This window comes from Cetorhinus maximus, chromosome 6 (genome assembly GCF_964194155.1).
Source record: "Cetorhinus maximus chromosome 6, sCetMax3.hap1.1, whole genome shotgun sequence".
Lineage (NCBI taxonomy): Eukaryota > Metazoa > Chordata > Chondrichthyes > Lamniformes > Cetorhinidae > Cetorhinus > Cetorhinus maximus.
In genome coordinates, this window is record NC_135884.1 from 103,484 (window position 1) to 123,308 (window position 19,825).

At 45.3% G+C, this 19,825-nt stretch overlaps 1 protein-coding gene across 6 annotated transcripts in view; it reads left to right on the forward strand.

Annotated features, from left to right (window-relative positions):
* stimate (STIM activating enhance) overlaps window positions 1-19,825 on the forward strand; it is a 147,463-nt gene that overhangs the window by 79,108 nt on the left and 48,530 nt on the right. For all 6 annotated transcript variants that reach the window (XM_078543068.1, XM_078543067.1, XM_078543069.1 and 3 more), the window contains exon 7: window positions 9,150-9,299. In XM_078543068.1, coding sequence (XP_078399194.1) covers window positions 9,150-9,299 — 150 coding nt within the window. The remainder of the gene's footprint in view (window positions 1-9,149; window positions 9,300-19,825) is intronic.

Here is a 19,825-nt window from a genome sequence, read left to right on the forward strand (position 1 = left end):
ATCTTGGACAGTGAAGAGAAAGAGGGAAATGGGCAGGTGTTGCATCTCCAGTGCTTGCATGGAAAGGTACCATGGGATGTGTGGAGGTGCTGGGGGAAAATGAGGAGAGGACCAGGGTGTCACAGAAGCAATGATTACTTTTGAATGCTGAAAGGGGAAGGGAAGGTGTGTTTGGGGTTGGCATCATGCTGGAGGTGACAGAAGTGGTGTTGAATGGTTTGTTGGAGGCTGGTGAATTGGAAGATGTAGGCAAGGGAACTTGCCTTGAGAGGGAATGGAAGGAATGAGAGCAGAAGTGCTGGAAATGGGATGGACATAGTCGAGAGCCCTGTCAACCATGTGTAGGAGGAAACCTTAGTTGAGAAAAATAGCCTATCAGAAGCACTGGTGTGGAAGGTTGCATCATCAGAATGGATGTGGCAGAAATGGAGAAACTGGAAGAATGGAATGGAGTCCTTACAGGAAGCATAATGTGAGGAAGTGTAGCCGAGGTAGCTGTGGGAGTTAGTGGACTTATGGTGAATATTTGTTGATAGCCTATCCTCAGAAGTGGAAACACAGAAGTCAAGGAAGGGAAGTGTCAGAAATGGACCAGGTGAAGTTGAGAGAAAGTTGGAAATTGGAAGCAAAGTTGATTAAGTTCTCCAGTTCAGGGTGAACACTGCAATCATCAGTGTACTGGAAAATGAGGTGAGGCAGGTGGCCCAAAGGAAGTAATGTTCCACATACCCTACAAAGAGGCAGGCATAGCTAGAACCCAAGTAGATACCCTTAGCAGCATTTTTCATTTGTAGGAAGTGAGAAGCTGTTCAATCTGAGTTCAAGTTCAGGCAGGTGGAGGAGGATGGTGGATGGAAACTGATTGAACCTCTGTTCAAGGAAGAAGCAGTAATCCTTCAGACCATGCTGGTGGGGGATGGAGTTGGAGAGACTGGACATCCCTGGTGAAGAGGAGACAAGGCCAGAAAACTGGAAACTGTTAAAGTGACAAATGGTGTCAGAGTCACGGATGTAAATGGGAAAAGACTGGACAAAGGGAGAAAAAATAGTCGAGAAGAAATCAAATCGATGGGATAGGGGCAGGCTGAGATGATAGGTCTACCAGGGCAGTCCTTTTGTGGATCTTGGGAAGGAGGTAGAGCAGGCTGTTCGGGTTTGGGGAACTACAAGGAGGGATGATTGCGAGTGAGAGTGCTGGGAACAATGGCTTGTTTTTCCAATTCTTTCATTGCCTCGCCCTTCCCCTTCTATAGATTTCTGCAGCCCCACAACATGCCAAAATACCTGTGCTCTTCTAATTCTGGTCTCTTGAGCATCCCTGATTGTAATCGCTCCACACCTTCAGTTACCTTTTTTTTAAATTACTCCTTCATGGGATGTGGGCATTGTTGGAAAGGCCAGCATTAGTTGTCTGTCCGTATTTGCCCTTGAGAAAGTGGTGGTGAGCTGCTGCCTTGAACTGCTGTAGTCCATGTAGTGTTAATAGGAGAGGAGTTCCAAGTTTCTCACCCAATGACAGTGAAGGATCGGCAATATAGTTCAAAGCAGTGCTGGATGAGTACAACTCCAACAACACTTGGGAAGCTCGACACTATCCAGGACAAAGCTGCCCACTTGATTGGCACCCCACCTTCAGCATTCACTCTCTTCACCACCTACTCACAATGGCAGCAATGTGTGCCATCTACAAGATGCACTGCAGCAACTCACCAAGACTCCTTCGACAACACCTTCCAAACCCACAACCTCTAACACCTAGAAGGACAAGGGCAGCAGATGCATGGGAACACTACCTCTTGTAAGTTCCCCTCCAAGCCACACACCATCCTGACTTGGAAATACATTGCCATTCCTTCACTGTCACTGAGTCAAAATCCTGGAACTCCCTTCCTAACAGCACTTCGGGTCTACCTACACCACATGGACTGCTGCAGCAGCTCACCACCAACTTCTCAAGGGCAGTTAGGGATGGGCAATAAATGTTGGCCTAGCCAGAAATGCCCCCATCCCGTGAATCACAGAATCACACAGTGCAGAAGAGGCCCTTCGGCCCATCGAGTCTGCACCAACACGTGAGAAACACCTGACCTACCTACCTAATCCCATTTACCAGCACTTGGCCCAAAGGAAGGAATAATTTAAATAAGAAAAAGGAAATGCTTGTCTAGTTCAATTTCAGACAATGGTAACCCCCAGGAATGTTCATAGTGGGGAATTCAGTGATGGTCATACCATTGAATGTCAAGGGAGATGGTTAGATTCTCTCTTGTTGGAGATGGTCATTGCCTGGCACTTGTGTGCCATGAATGTTAGGGCCTAGTCTCTACGCTCTGGATTACCCTGCCTGCAACTGTCCAACTAAGACAATAAGAGAAGCAGTGATGTAGTGATATTGTCACTAGACTAGTAATCCAGAGATCCAAGGCAATGCTTTGGCGACCCAGGTTCGAATCCCACCATGACAGATGGTGGAATTTGAATTCAATAAAACCTGGAATTAAAAGTCTAATGAGGACCATGAAGCCATAGTCATGAAAACCCATCTGGTTCACTAGTGCCCTTTAGGGAAGGAAATCTGCCTGACTCCCCAAAGCAATGTCCACCATCTACAAGGCACAAGTCAGGGGTCTGATGGAATACCCCCCTCTTGCCCGGATGAGTGAAGCTCCAACAACACTCGAGAAGCTTGACACCATCCAGGATAAAGCAGCCCTGCTTGATTGGCACCCCATCCACAAACATTCACTTCCTCCACCACTGACGCACAGTAGTAGCAGTGTGTACCATCTACAAGATGCACTGCAGGAACTCACGAAGACTCCTTAGACACCATCCAAACCCACGACCGCCATCATCTAGAAGGACAAGGGCAGCAGACACATGGGAACACCACCACCTGGAAGTTCCCCTCCAAGTCACTCACCATCCTGACTTGGAAATATCTCGCCATTCCTTCAGTGTCGCTGGGTGAAAATCCTGCAACTCCCTCCCTAATGGCACTGTGGGTGTACCTACACCACATGGACTGCAGCGGTTCAAGAAGGCAGCTCACCACCACCTTCTCAAGGGCAACTAGGGATGGACAGTAAATGTTGGCCTAGCCAGCAATGCCCGCATCCCATGATGAATCGAAGAAAACTCTTCTTCGCTTTACCACCTTTAAGGCACTCCTTAAAACCTACCTCTTTGACCAAGCTTTTGGTCATCTGACTTAATATTTCCTTTTGCAGCTCATTGTAATGTTTAAAAAATATAATGCTCATGTCAAGCACTTCAGTGAGATCACACCTAGAGTACCATGTGCAGTTTTGGTCTCCATTTCTAAGGAAGGATACAATTGTCTTGGAGGTAGTACAGCAAAGGTTCACTCAATTGGTCCCTGAGTTGAGAGGGTTGTCCTGTGATAAGGTGAGTAAATTGGGCCTATATTCTCTGGGGATTAGAAGAATTAGAGGCAATCTCATTGAAGCATACAAGATTCTGAAGGGACTTCCACGTTTAAAGGGGCTGAATAATATATAAGTTGCTGTTGACGGTGGTGAAGTCATAGTTGAGGGAACGTAGGAGGAAATGTGAAAGAGTCGGTGTTTGGCTTCTGCTCAGTAGAAGACAGCTGACCAGACAATAACAACAGAATCGCTCTTGTCAACACGTTTGATGACAATGACAGGGGTGGACCTTAGAGAATGGAATGCAGCAAGTTCAGAAGGAGTCAAGTTGTGAGTCCTGGAAGCAGAGAAATTCAAATGGCTGATGTCATGCCAGCAGTTATCAAGAGAAGATCAACATAAGAATGCAAGAACATAAGAAATAAGAACAGGAATACACCATACTGCTTGTCAAGCCTGCCCAGCCATTCCCTAGTTCATGGTTGATTTTCAACTTCAAGTCTACTTTCCAGCCCGCTCCCAAAATCTCTTGATTCCTTGAGAGATCAAAAATCTGTCCATCTCAGCTTCAAATATTTTCAACTATGGAGCATCAACAATCCTCGGAGTAGAGAATTCCAAAGATTCACAATCTAGTAAGCGAAGTAATTTGTCCTCATCCCAATCCCAAATAATTGGCACCTTATCCCGGGACTGTGCCCCTGTGCTCTAGATTCCTCAGCCTCTCAGTATCTAGGTGGAGGCAAAGGAGATTCCTCCAAATAAAAGGTGTGGCTATGGGTACCTGCATGGGCCCCAGTTATGCCTGTCTCTTTATGGGGTATGTGGAACATTCCTTGTTCCAGTCCTACTCAGGCCCCCTCTCACAACTCTTTTTTCGGTACGTCGATGACTGTTTTGGTACTGCTTCATGCTCTCGTCTGGATCTGGAAAAATTTATCAATTTTGCTTCCAATTTCTACCCCTCCATCACTTTCATATGGTCCATCTCCGACACTTCCCTTCCCTTCCTTGACCTCTCTGTCTCAATTTCTGGTGATAAATGTCCACCAATATTCATTACAAGTCCATTGACTCCCACAGCTACCTCGACTACAGCTCCTCACACCCTGCTTCATATAAGGACTCCATCCCATTCTCTCAGTTCCTTCGCCTCCGTCACATCTGTTCCGATGATGCCACTTTCCAAAACAGTGCTTCTGACATGTCTTCCTTCTTCCTTAACCGAGGCTTTCCACCCACGGTGGTTGACAGGGCCCTCAACCGTGTCTGACCCATCTCCCGCGCCTCTGCTCTCCCAGAACCATGATAGGGCCCCCCTTGTCCTCACTTTTCACCCCACCAGCCTCCGCATTCAAAGGATAATCCTCCGCCATTTCCGCCAACTCCAGCATAATGCCACCACTAAACAAACCTTCCCTTAACCCGCCCCCGTCAGCATTCCATAGGGATTGTTCCCTCCGGGACACCCTGGTCCACTCCTCCATCACCCCCAACACCTCAACCCCCTCCCACGGCACCTTCTCATGCAATCGCAGAAGGTGCAACACCTGCCCCTTTACTTCCCCCCTCCTCACCATCCAAGGGCCCAAACGCTCCTTTCAGGTGAACCAGCATTTCACTTGCACCTCCTTCAATTTGGTCTCCTGCATTCGCTGCTCCCAATGTGGTCTCCTCTACATTGGAGAGACCAAATGCAGACTGGGTGACCGCTTTGCGGAAGACCTTAGGTCTGTCCGCAAGCATTACCCAGACCTTCCTGTCGCTTGCCATTTCAACACCATGCCCACATGCTCTCATGCCCACATGTCCGTCCTTGGCCTGCTGCAACATTCCCGTGAAGCTCAACGCAAACTGGAGGAACAGCACCTCATCTTCCGACTAGGCACTTTACAGCCTTCCGAACTCAACATTGAGTTCAACAACTTCAGACCATGAACTCTCTCCTCCGTCCCCACCACTTTTTGACCCCCCTCTTTTTTCTCATTCATTTTTATTTTTTATTCATTCTTTTATTTATTTTATTTATTTATTTTCCCACTCATTTTCATTATTATTATTTAAAAAATTTATTTCCATTTTTATTCATTGTTTTAGCCCCAGCTTTTACCCTTTTTGGTATTTTTTCCTGCCACTGTTCCCTCCCCCCATCCCACCCCATCTGTCACTTTCCAGAGTGCTTACCCTGGTCCTGACATCACATTCTGCTTTCCACTCTTAATGTCACCATTAGCACCTCCTTTAGCCAGTACTACCATTATTAACAATCCTTTGACCTTTTGTTTATGACACCTTTCGCAATCTCTCCTTTGCCTCCACCTATCGCTGGCCTTCTATCCAGCTTCACCTGTTCTGCCCACCTTAAACAGTATATATTTAACCACATTTCTACTTCTCTTTAGCTCTGAAGAAGAGTCATACTGACTCAAAACGTTAACTCTGTCTTTCTCTCCACAAATGCTGTCTGACCTGCTGAGCTTTTCCAACATTTTCTGTTTTTGTTTTAGATTTTCAGCATCTGCAGTATTTTGCCTTTATCTCAGTATCTGCCCCATCAAACCTCTTCAGAATCTTGGATGTTTCAATGAGATCACCCCTCATTCTTCTAAACTCCAGAGAGTATCGGCCCAATTTACTCAGCCTCTCATCATAGGACAGCCCTCTCAGCACAGGAACCAATGTAGTGAACCTTCACCGTATCGCTTCCAGTGCAGACATATCCTTCCTTAGAAATGGAGACCAAAATTGCATACAGTATTCCAGATGTGACCTCACAAAGCCCTGTACAATTGTAGCAAGACTTCCATATTCTATACCGCAATCTTCTTGCAATAAAGGTCAACATGCCATTTGCCTTCCTAATTGCTTGCTGTACCTGCATGCTAACTTTCTGCTTTTTTATATTCTTTCATGGAATGTGGGTGTCGCTGGCTAAGCCAACATTTGTTGCTCATCCCTATTTTCCCTTAAACTTTGAGTAGCTTGCTAGGCCATTCCAGAGGGCAGTTAAGAGTCAGCCACATTGCTGTGGGTCTGGAGTCACATGTAGGCCAGACCAGGTAAGAATGGCAGATTTCCTTCCCTAAAGAACATTAGTGAACCAGATGACTTTTTACAATAATCAAGGATAGTTACATGGTCACCGTTACTGAGACTAACTTTCATATTCAAGACTTATTAATTGAAATTAACTTTCACCAGCTACTGCGGTGGGATTTGAATCTGTTCCCCAGAGGATTAGCTTGGGCTTCTGGATTACTAGTCCAGTGACATTACCACTACACCACCATTTCCCCCATTATTCCTCTACAAGTATATCGAAGACCTTCTGAACATCAACACTTAGAAAGATAAAGGCAAAATACTGTGGATGCTGGAAATCTGAAACAAAAACAGAAAGTGTTGGAAAACTCAGCCGGCCTAGGGGAGTTGAAAAACATTTTGTTAACAAATTTCATGTCTTTTTAAAAAAAAAAATCTGCTTTTCTATTCTTACAAAGTGAATAACCTCAAACTTGAAAATTCCCTGCTCACCACTACTGTTTTCTTCCCTGTCAGTTAGCCAGTTCTCTATCCATGCTAATATATTACCCTGAACTCAATAAGCCCTTGGGAAAAAATTTTTTTCAATTCCAATTAAGGCCCGCCCAGTGTGACGCCCGCCAGGAAGCGCTGAGCGCTCCCTGTGTCGGCAGGGGGGTGGGGGGTGATTCCCTCAGCCGGGAGTGCTCTCTTTCGCACATGCGCATGAAAGAGCGCACTGATCTCCCTGAGGCTAAGTGCTGCCTCAGGGAGATCGGCTCCGAATTAAAATTTGCAATAAAAATGATAGAAGAATTTCCCTGACACGTCCCCTCATGTGACACTGTCACATGAGTTGGGACATGTCCATAACTTTAACTGAAACCTTCATTAAAAATTTAAATACCCTCATGAAACCTCATGCCCCCCCCCGCCAGTGGATGAGGTTTCATGCTTTTTCTGAAGCCCGCCAGAGCTCCCGGCCTACCCGCCAACCTTAAGTTTGGATGGGCAGGCCCATTATTGATTTCAACTAGTTTCTCAATGGCCTCAATAGGCCGTTGACAGGTCGGCGGGAGTACAGCTGACTTGGCTGCGCCCCCGCCAACCTGAAAATGGAAATGACATGGGGTGATGCCGGGGGTTCCACCCGACGTCATCCCGCGTCATTTTACGTGTCGGTGAGCATTCGTCGACCAGAAGATCCCGCCCCTTATATTGTGTATCTTTTTATTTGTTCACAGGATGTGGGCATCGCTGGCTGGGCCAGCATTTATTGCCCATCTCTAATTGCCCTTGAGAAGGTGGTGGTGAATGCCACATTTTGTGTGACACCTTATCAAATGCCATTTGGAAATCCAAGTATACTATATCTATTGGTTCCCCTTTATTTACCCTACAAGTTACATCCTCAAAAAATTCAAATAAATTTGTCAAACTTGATTTTCCTGCCATAAACAGAAGGTAAGAGGCCAGAGAGAGGTGTCCAGGTGGAGGGAGAATACTGGAGATTGATAAAAGGGCCCACTGCAGGGGGAAGGACTCTTGGCCAAAGAAGTGGGCATAGAGGTGAAGGCGATGGAAGAAGAGCTGAGTTGTGCTGAGCTCAGTTCGTTGTGCTGAGGGCATAAGAGTTACTGTTGTTCTCTCTCCATGGATGCTGCCTGACTTGCTGAGTATTTCCAACATCTATAATATTTTGCTTCTGTACTAAGGTCCAAAAGACTTGGGGGTGGTAGGGAGAATGTTGGGGGGGGCGGTGGTGGGAAGGCATGATAATTAAAATGTCATGAACAGATACAGAAATCTATCAAAAAGGCTAACGGAATGCGGGCCTTTATATTTAGAGGACTAGAACACAAGTTATGCTACAGCTATACTAAACACTGATTAAACAACACCTGGAGTGCTGTGAATAGCTCTGGGCATCACATCTTAGGAAAGATAAATTGGCCTTGGAAGGAATTTTTATTCTTTTAAGGGATGTGGGCGTTGATAGCAAAGCCAACATTTATTGCCCAGACCTAATTGCCCTTGAGATGGTGGCGGTGAGCTGCCTTCTTGAACCACTGTAGTTCATGTGGCGTTGGTACACTCACACTGCTGTTAGGAAGGAAGTTCCAGGATTTTGACCCAGCGACAGTGAAGGAACAGCGATATAGTTCAAAGTCAGGATGGTGTGTGGTTTGGAGGGAAACTTGCAGGCAGTGGTGTTCCCATGCACCTGCTGCCCTTGTCCTTCTAGATGGTAGCGGTCGTGGGTTTGGAAGATGCTGCCTAAGGAGCCTTGGTGAGTTTCTGAAGCGCATCTTGTAGATGACACATACTACTGACACCTACAACACAGGGACTGCAGCGACTCAAGAAAGGAGCTCACCACTACCTTCTCAAGGGTAATTAGGGATGGACAATAAATGTTGACCTAGCCAGTGACGCCCACATCATGTAAACGAGTAAAAAAAAAATTTACCACCAATTTTAAACCTTAGGAATAGAATAGACCTTAACCCCTTACCGGAAACTCCCCAACAGCTAGCTCCTTTCCCTGTAGTATATAAGAACCAAAGGAGAAAGTTAAAAAAACAAAAGGAAACAAACACCTCCTTCCCCTCTTCACCAAGCTCCCCACTAGTCAAACTCTCAGGTTTGCACTCAGTTTCCTCAGCTACTCTCTTTATATACATGTTCCTATGTTAATCCTTAACTCTGCTACATGTTTTGCTTTCTCATTCCTTGCAGGCATTAATGTTTTGGGTGGTAGATAATTTTCTAATGAGAAAAGGTAAAACTAAAGCTAAACTGGAAGGAGAAGCTGGGGAAGACGACTCTAGAAGCAGCAACAAGGTCAGATACAGAAGAGCAGCATCACATGAGGAGTCTGAGTCTGAGGTAAGCACTGGTCTCATGTCACACCCTGGATCTCTCTGCATGACTGTGGGATTTGTAGGTTCCATGGCAAATGTTTTTTTTCCCTCCCACACCCCCGCCAAACCTCTCACACTCAGGGGGAACAAGCAAGTAAATGGTTAGAGTCATGGAATGATACTGCACAGAAGGAAGCTAGTTGACACATTGTGCATGTGCCAGCTCTTTGAAGGTGCTTTTCCTGTTAGTCCCACACTTTCCCCAAAGCCCTGATTTTTTTTTCGTTTTCAATTATTTATCAAATCTCCTTTTGAAAAAAGTTACTGTTAAATCTGCTTCCACCACCCTTTCAGGCAGTGCGTTCCAGATCGTAATACCTCCTTGTGGGCACTAAGATGTAATATTTAAAAAGTAGACACAAGCTACACAAGACTGGAAGGTACAGTGTTAGGAATAATGCAAAATTTGGTGGAATCATAGTAAATATAAAAAGGCCTGAGTTAAATTTGGAACTCAGGCGTGTCAACACACTGTGTGGCTAATAAGGTTGGTGAGCTGCAGGCACAGGTAGCTGTGGGAAAATATGATATAGTGGTGATTAGAGCCATGGAGTCATTTACAACAGAAAGTGGCCATTTGACCCAGCAAGTCCATGTTGGCTCCCTGCAGAGCAATCCAGTCAGTCCTACTATCCTGTAGCCCTATAAAGTTTATTTCCTTCAAATGTCCATCCAATTTCCTTTTGAAATGATTGATTGTTTCTGCATCCACCACCCTTGTGGGCAGCAAGTTCCAGGTCATTACTACTTACTGCATAAAAAAAATCTTCCTCGCATTCCCCCAGCTTCTCTTGTCCAAATTGTTAAATCTGTGTCCCTCAGTCATTGTACCATGAGCTAATGGGAACAGTTTTTCCTTGTCTGGCTTATCTAAGCCTGTCGCATTCTTGCATACTTCTATCAAATCTTTTGCTCCAAGAAGAACAACTCCAGCCTTTCCTACCTAATCTTGTAACTAAAAACCCCTTGCCTGGAACCACTCTGGTAAATCTCTTCTGCACCCTATCAGTTGTACCAAACCGCTACAAAGTCAAGGAGGTATGAAACTAGATGGACCACCTGGCACCGACCTAGGCACCAGTAACAATAATGGCACACCCAGCTGTTTCGACTCTGCAAAGTCTCCCTTATTAACATCTGGAGGCTTGTGCCAAAATTGGGAGAGCTGCCTCATGGACTAGTCAAGTAACAGCCTGACTTAATCATTCCTCACAATGTCCCATATACCACCATCACTATCCCTGGGTATGCTCTGTCCCATTAGCAGGACAGACCCATCAGAGTTGGCAGCACAGTGGCATACGTCGGGAGTCCTGAGAGTCCTCAACATTGACTCCGTACTTCATGAAATCTCAAGGCATCGGGTCAAACATGGGCAAGGAGACCTACTGAGTATCACCTACTGCCCCTCCCTCAGCTGATGAATCAGTACTCCTCCATATTGAACACCAGTTGGAAGAAGCAGAGAGTGACAAGGGCACAGAATGTACTCTGGATGGAGACTTCAATGTCAATCTCCAAGAGTGGCTCGGTTGTACCACTACTGACAGAATTGGCCGAGTCCTGAAAGACATAGCTGCTAGACTGGACCTGTGGCAGGTGGTGAGGGAACCAGCAAAAGGGAAAAACCTACTTGACTTTGTCCTCATCAGTCTACCTGTTGCAGATGCATCTGTCTATGACAGTATTGGTAGGAGTGACCACCGCATAGTCTTTGTGGAAACGATGTCCCATCTTCATATTGAGGATACCTTCCATCAGGTTGTGTGGAACTACCACCATATTAAATAGGATGGATTCAGAACAGCTCTAGCAACTCAAAACTGGGCATCCATGAGGCGCTGTGGGCCATCAGCAGCAACAGAATTGTATTCAACCACAATCTGTAACCCTGTGGCCTGGCGTAATTCCCACTCTACCATTACCAGTAAGTCAGGGGACCAACCCTAGATCAATGAAGAGGGCATGCCAGGAGCAGCACCAAGCGCATCTAAAAATGAGATGTCAACCTGGTGAAGCTACATTGCAGGACTGCTTGCATGCCGAAAGCGGAAGCAACATGCGATAGACAGAGCTAAGCAATCCCATAACCAATGGATCAGATCAAAGCTCTGCAGCCCTGCCACATCCAGTCATGAATGATGGAGGACAATTAAGCAACTAACTAGAGGAGAAGGCTCCACAAATATCCCCATTCTCAATGATGGGGGAGTCCAGCACACTAGCACAAAAGGCAGCATGTGACTAGTGTGGCATCAGAGCCCTAGCAAAACTGGAGTCAAGGGGAATCAGGGGAAAACTCTCATAGAACCATAGAATCGTACAGCACAGTAGGAGGCCATTTGACTCATAATGCCTGTGTCAACTCTCTGAAAGAGTTGTGAAATTTAGGCCCACATCTCATGATTATCCAGATGACTAAATTAATCCTCTTCAAGTAAATGTCCAGTTGTCTTTTCCTATGAAATTTGTTTCCACCATACCTCCAGGCAGTGCATTCCGGATCCCAAAAGCCTTCTGTGTGGGAAAAAATATCTCATTTCCCCTCTCTATTTATTATGCCAATTATTTTAGACCTGTGACCTCTGGTTTTCAACCCACTTGAAAGAGGAAATAATTTTTCCCTACTTAATCTATCCTCATAATAAAACCCCTCAATTCTGAATGCCTCTATTAGGTGTTTCCTGCATTTCTCTGGTGTCTCCCTAGGATTTGTGCTTTGTCTCATGCTATTTCTCATCTATATGCTGCCCCCAGCAAGGTCATTCCAAAACACATCAGGTTCACATGGATGCTGATGACACTTGAGACTACTTAATCGCCACCTCTCTTGACTCCTCCACGGACTCCAAATTGTGAGACTGCTTGTCCAACATCCAGTACTGGAAAGACCAAAGCCATTTTCTTCAGTGCTTGCCACAAACACTACCTTCTAGCCACTAACTCCATCCCTCTCCCTGGCAATTGTCTGTAGTTGAACCAAAACTCATGTGCTTCTGTGCTGCAACCTATGATATATATTGGCCAGAACACCAGGATAACCCCCCATTCTTCTTTGAAATAATGCCATGAAATCTTTTATCTAGCACAAAGAAAGATGACTGTGATTGTTAAAAGCAAAATACTGCAGATGCTGGAAACCTGAAACAAAAACAGAAAATGCTGGAAAAACTCAGCAGACCTAACAGCATCTGTGGAGAGAAAAACAGAGTTAATGTTTCGAGTCCGTATGACTCTTCTTCAGAGCTAAAGAGAAGTAAAAATGTGATGAAATTTATACTGTTTAAGGGGCTGGTGCAGGTGAAGCTGGATCGAAGGCCAATGATAGGTGGGGGCAAAGGAGAGATTGACAAAGATGTCATGAACAAAAGGGTAAAGAGGGTGTTAATGGTAGTGGTAAGGGCTAAAAGAAGTGCAGATAGTGGCGTAAAGGTAAGAAAACAGGATGTGATGATAGTAGGACAAGGGTAAGCACTCTGAAAAGAACATGGACAAGTGACAGATGGCCCTTGTGGGGGTGGGGGGAGGGGACGGTGGTGAGGAGAAAAGATCGAAAATAGGATAAGAGGTGGTGATAAAACAATGAATTAATGAATAAAAATGAAAATAAATAAAAATAAGTGGATAAAAAAAAATTTTTTTTTAAATTAATATTGGAGAAAGGAGGGTAAAAAAAGGGGCGAGGATGGAGGAGAGAGTTCATGGCCTGAAGTTGTTGAACTCAGCGTTAAGTCCGGAAGGCTGTAAAATGCCTAATCGGAAGATGAGGTGTTGTTCCTCCAGTTTGCGTTGGGCTTCACTAGAACATTGCAGCAGGCCAAGGACGGACATGTGGGCATGAGAGCAGGATGGGGTGTTAAAATGGCAAGCGACAGGAAGGCCTGGGTCATGCTTGCGGACAGACCGAAGGTGTTCCGCAAAGCGGTCACTCAGTCTGGAGAGACCAAACGCTGACTGGGTGACCGCTTTACGGAACACCTTCAGAATCCCCCACTGTCGACATCCTGAAGGCTACCATTGACCAGAAACTGAACTGGGTCAGTCATATACTGTGGAAGTATAAGCAGGCTAGTGGTTGGGAATTCTGCGACAAGTAGCTCCAGACTCCCCAAAACCTATTCACCATCTACAAGGTACAAGTCACAAGTGTGATGGAATACACTCCAATTGCCTGAATGCGTGCAGTTCCAACAATACTCAAGAAACTCAGTACCAATCAGGACAAAGCAGTCCGCTTGATCAGCACTCCATCCGCCACCTTAAACATTTCATTCTCCATCGCCAATTCACAGTGGCAGCAGTTTGTACCATATACAAGATGCACAGCAGTAACTCACCAAGGCTCCTTCGACAGCACCTTCCAAACCAGTGATAAAAACAAAAAGCTAAAAGCTACTGCGGATGCTGGAAATCCAAAACAAAAACAGAATTACCTGGAAAAACTCAGCAAGTCTGGCAGCATCGGCGGAGAAGAAATCAGTTAACGTTTCGAGCCTTCATGGCCCTTCGGCAGAACTGAAGCATAGTTAGAAGAAGGGAGATATATAAACTGGTTTAAGGTTGGGGGGGAGGGGGGAGAGAGACATTGAGGGTGTGGTGATTGTGGAGATGAGCAGATAATCAAAAGATGTCACAGACAAAAGGGTCAAAGAGGTGTTGAAGTTGGTGATATTTGTCTAAGAAAAGTGCTAATTAAGAATGGAAGACAGGATATTCAAAGTACAGCTCTAGTGGGGGTGGGGTGGAAAGACTAACGAGGTTTTAGTTTTAGATTTAAAAATAATGGAAATAGGTGGGGAAAGAAGAATCTATATAAATTATTGAAACCAGTGATGCCTACCGCCTAGGAGGACGAGGGCAGCAGATGCACCTGATGTGGTGCCTTCTCAGAATCGACCACAGGAGACAAAGATACAGGTTAACGATCGTTTTATTCAAGCGAATGCAGGGACAGTCTGCCTTAGACTAGGCTAGCTAAAATAAAACCATCTTTTTTATACAGTTAGTCACGCACACATTGCGTTATTCAAATTCCAATCTTGTCAATACATAATCACATAATAAACAGTTGTTCCCAGTTCCAGGTATGTATCTTTTCCTTAGCCAAGCAAGGCCTCCTTATCTCGTTCTAACCTGGTACTGTTTGTCTTTACCTTATCTGTTTATCCTCATTCCCTCCTTTATCTCTACTGTCTAGTTACTCCCTTATGATCTCCAAGGTCTTCCTGGAGAGTTCTGCTAATGTTGGCTCTATGGTGTACAAGGTTCGCCTGGAGAATTCTGTTGACCTTGTTTTTTTACCAGTAGAAGTCCCTGTTTAACCCTTACACATAGAAAAACCACCACCTTCAAGTTCCCCTTCCGCCACACAGCATCCTGGCTTGGAACTATATCAGTGTTCCTTCACTGTCACTGGGTCAAAATCCTGGAACTCCCTTCCCAACAGCACTGTGGGTGTACCTGCAGCACATAGACTGCAGCGGTTCAAGAAAGCAACTCACCACCACCTTCTCAAGGGCATTTAGGGATGGACAACAAATGCTGCCCTAGCCAATGAGGCCCACATCCCATGAAAGAGTAAAAGCAAAAGAACTGGATGCAATACTGTAGTTGGGATCTATCCAGAATTTTTACATAGCTTCAGCATAACCTCCCTGCTTTTGTACTCAGTGCCTCTATTTATCGAGCCAAAGATCCCATAAGCTTTTCTAACCACGCTCTCCATATGTCCTGCCACCTTGAAAGATTGATGCACAAGTACCTCCAGGTCCCTCTGTTCCTGCACACACTTTACAACTGTTTATTAAGTTTAAGCCATTAAGTATATATTGCCTCTCCCCATCCCTTCTGCCAAAATGCATCACCTCCTACTTCTCTGCATTAAATGTCATCTGCCACTTATCTGTCCATTCTTCTAGCCTATCTGTCTTGTTCCCTTCCTAACAGCACTGCAGGTGTTCCTACAACACATGGACTGCAGTGGTTCAAGAAGTCAGCACACTACCACCTCAAGAGCAATTAGGGATGGGCTACACATGCTGGCCTAGCCTGCGATGCCCACATTCCATGAACGTATATAAAAAAAGGCAATTCATACCATCCTCACTGTTTGCCACTCGTCCAAGTTCAGTATCATTGGCAAATTTTGAAATCTTACTCCACATTCCAAGATCCAAGTTACTTACATATAGCAAAAAAAAAAGCAGTTGTCCTAGCATTGACCTTTGGGCAATGCCACTGTCTACCACCCCCCCAATCTGAAAAATAACCATCTACCATGACTCGCTGCTTTCTGTCCTTAAGCCAGTTTTTTATCCAATTGCACACTGGCAGTAGTTTCCATAAGCATCAACTCTGTTAGCCAGCCTTTGACGTGGTACTTTGTCAAAGGCTTTCTTAAAACCCATATAGACACCATTCATTACATTCCCTTCATCAGCCTTCTCTGTTACTTCATCAAAAAGTTAATTAGATTAGTCGGGCACGATCTGCCTTTTACAAATGGCTCTCCTTAATTATCTCAAAGCTCTCCAAGTGCCTGCGGATTCCTTCCCTGATTAAGGATTCTGAAACCTTACCCACCACTGATGTTAGATAACTGACCTGTAGTAGTTCAGACTGTCCTTGCAACCTTTCTTGAGAAAGAGTGTCAAATTTGCCACTCTCCAATTTTCTGGCACCTCCCTCATACCTAGGGAAGATTATGCAAACTCTTCCACTATTTCCACCCACACTTCCTTTAGCAACCTGAGATGCAAGCCATGCAGACCAGGTGATTTATCCACTCTCAGCATAGTCAGCCTTTCCAGCACCACCTTCCTTTCAATTTTCACACGATCCATTACCTCTTCTATTTCTGCTTCTACTTATACGCTTGCCAGATTCATCTTCCTTAGTAAACACCAATACAAAGAACTTATTAATTATTTTAGTCTTGCCCTGTGCCTCTAGCATACATATTATAGACCCCCAGATAGTCAGCAGGAAATTGAGGAGCAAATATGTGCACAATTTGTAGAGCTGTATAAAAACAATAACAATATTAGGTGATTTCAACTTTCCCAACATTAATTGGGATAGACGAAGTGTTAAGGGCTTGGATGGAGTGGATTTCTTGAAATGTGTACAGGGAAACTCTTTAGGTCAATATGTAGAGGGTCCAACAAGGGATGGTGCATTGCTGGACCTAATTCTGGGGAATGAAGCCGGACAGGTGGTTGAGGTGGTGGTGGGCGAGCATTTTAGTGATAGCGAACACAACATGGTACAGTTTAAGTTTGCTATGGACAAAGAAATCGACAACTTGCAAAAAGATGTTTTGGATTGGGGGAGAGTGGATTTTAGTAAAATAAGGCAAGATCTGGACAAGGTAGACTGGGAACAGTTACTTGTGGGAAAATATACAGAGGAACGGTGGGGGGTGTTCAAAAAGGAAATGGGGAGGGTACAGGCTCAATTTGTTCCCTCTAGGGTGTTGGAAAGGAGTAACAAGCCCCGAGAACCATGGATGACCAGAGATATTCAGGTTACAATGAGAAGGAAAAGAGAGGCTTTTAGCAGGTACAAGGGAAGCAAATCAGTGGAGGCATTAGTGGAGTACAGAGAGTGCAGGGTGGAGCTTAAGAAAGCAATTAGGAGAGCAAAGAGGGGATATGAGAAAGCTCTGGCTGGTAAAAGCAGGGAAAATTCCAAGATATTCTATAAGTATATCCATGGGAAGAGGATAACCAGGCAAAGAGTAGGGCCCATAAGGGACCAAGGGGGCAATCTATGGGTGGAGCCAGAGGACATCGCTAGAGTGTTGAATGAATACTTCACGTCCGTCTTCACCCAAGAGAATGAGGATGAAGATATCGAACTCGGGGAGCGAGACTGCGAGGTTCTTGAGCAAATTGATACAGGGAGTGACAAGGTATTGGAGGCGTTGGCAGGCTTAAAAGTGGACAAATCTCCAGGTCCGGATGATTTGTGTCCCAGACTGCTGAGGGAGGCAAGGGAGGAGATCGCAGGGGCTCTGACCCAAATTTTTAATCCCTCTCTGGCCACGGGGGGGGGGGTGCCAGAGGACTGGAGAACAGCTAATGTTGTAGAGATAAGCCAGGGAACTACAGGCCAGTGAGTCTCACGTCAGTGGTAGGGAAACTATTGGAGAAATTTCTGAAGGAGAGAATCTATCTCCACTTGGAGAGGCAAAGTTTGATCAGGGATAGTCAGCATGGCTTTGTCAGAGGGAGGTCATGCCTAACATCTAATATTATGCCTAATCATGCCTAGCAGGAAAGACAGTGGAACAGCAATGGCAGGAGTTTCTGGGCGTAATTTGGGAGACGCAGCAAAAATTCATCCCTAGGAAGAAGAAGCATACTAAAGAGAGGATGAGGCAACCATGGCTGACAAGGGAAGTCAGGGACAGCATAGAAGCTAAAGAGAAAGCATACAGTGCAGTGAAGAGCAGTGGGAAACCAGGAGATTGGGAAGCCTACAAAAACCAACAGAGGACAACTAAAAAAGAAATAAGGAGGGAGAAGATTAAATATGAGGGTAAACTAGCCAGTAATATAAAAGAAGATTGCAAGAGTTTTTTTAGATATATGAAGGGTAAGAGAGAGGCAAAAGTGGACATTGGGCTGCTGGAAAATGATGCTGGAGAAGTAGTAGTGGGGAACAAAGAAATGGCGGAGGAACTAAATAGGTACTTTGCGTCAGTCTTCCCGGTGGAAGACACGAGTAACATCCCCAAAGTTCAAGAGAGTTGGGGGGCAGAGGTGAGTATGGTGACCATTCCAAGGAGAAGGTGCTAGGAAAACTGAAAGGTCTGAAGGTGGATAAATCACCTGGGCCAGATGAATTACACCCCAGAGTTCTGAAGGAGATAGCTGAAGAGATAGTGGAGGCTTTAGTGGTGATCTTTCAGGAATCACTGGAGTCAGGGAGGGTCCCAGAGGACCCTGTTTAAGAAGGGAGTGAGGCAAAAGACAGGAAATTACAGGCCAATTAGCCTGACCTCGGTCGTTGGTAAGATTTTAGAGTCCATTATTAAGGATGAGATTTCAGAATACTTGGAAGTGTATGATAAAATAGGGCAAAGTCAGCATGGTTTCATCAAGGGGAGGTCATGCCTGACAAATCTATTAGAATTCTTTGAGGAGGTAACGAGTAGGTTAGACAAAGGAGAGCCAATGGATGTTATCTACTTGGACTTCCAGAAGGCCTTTGACAAGGTGCCGCACAGGAGGCTGCTCAGTAAGATAAGAGCCCACGGTGTTAGAGGCAAGGTACTAGCATGGATAGAAGATTGGCTGTCTGGCAGGAGGCAGAGAGTGGGGATAAGGGGGTCCTTCTCAGGATGGTGGCCGATGACTAGTGGAGTTCCGCAGGGGTCAGTGTTGGGACCACAACTTTTCACTTTATACATTAATGATCTAGATGAAGGAACTGAGGGCATCCTGGCTAAGTTTGCAGATGTTACAAAGATAGGTGGAGGGACAGGTAGTATTGAGGAGGCGGGGAGGCTGCAGAAGGATTTGGACAGGTTAGGAGAATGGGCAAAGAAGTGGCAGATGGAATACAACGTGGGGAAGTGTGAAATCATGCACTTTGGTAGGAAGAATAGAGGCATAGACTATTTTCTAAATGGGGAGAGAATTCAGAAATCTGGAGTACAAAGGGACTTGGGAGTCCTAGTCCAGGATTCTCTTAAGGTTAACTTGCAGGTTGAGTTGGTAGTTAGGAAGGTAAATGCAATGTTGGCATTTATTTCAAGGGGACTAGAATATAAAAGCAGGGATTGCTGCTGAGGCTTTATAAGGCTCTGGTCAGACCACATTTAGAATATTGTGAGCAATTTTGGGCCCCGTATCTCAGGAAGGATGTTCTGGCCCTGGAGAGGGTCCAGAGGAGGTTCACGAGAACGATCCCAGGAATGAAAGGCTTAACATATGAGGAACGTTTGAGGACTCTGGGTCTATACTCGATGGAGTTTAGTAGGATATGGGGGGATCTGTTTGAAACTTACAGAATACTGAAAGGCCTGGATAGAGTGGATGTGGGGAAGATGTTTCCATTAGTAGGAGAGACTAGGACCGAAGGGCACAGCCTTAGAGTAAAGGGAAGACCTTTTAGAACAGTGATGAGGAGAAACTTCTTTAGCCAGAGAGTGGTGAATCTATGGAATTCATTGCCACAGAAGGCTGTGGAGGCCAGGTCATTGAGTGTATTTAAGACCGAGATAAATAGGTTCTTGATTGGTAAGGGAATCAAAGGTTACGGGGAGAAGGCGGGAGAATGGGGTTGAGAAACTTATCAGCCATGATTGAATGGCGGAGCAGACTCGATGGGCCGAATGACCTAATTTCTGCTCCTATGTCTTATGGTCTTACAAATTGGATTGAATTTTCTGAGGAGGTGACTAGGTGTGTAGATGAGGGTAGTGCAGTTCATGTAGTTTATATGGATTTCAGCAAAGCCTTTGACAAGGTCCCACATGGGAGA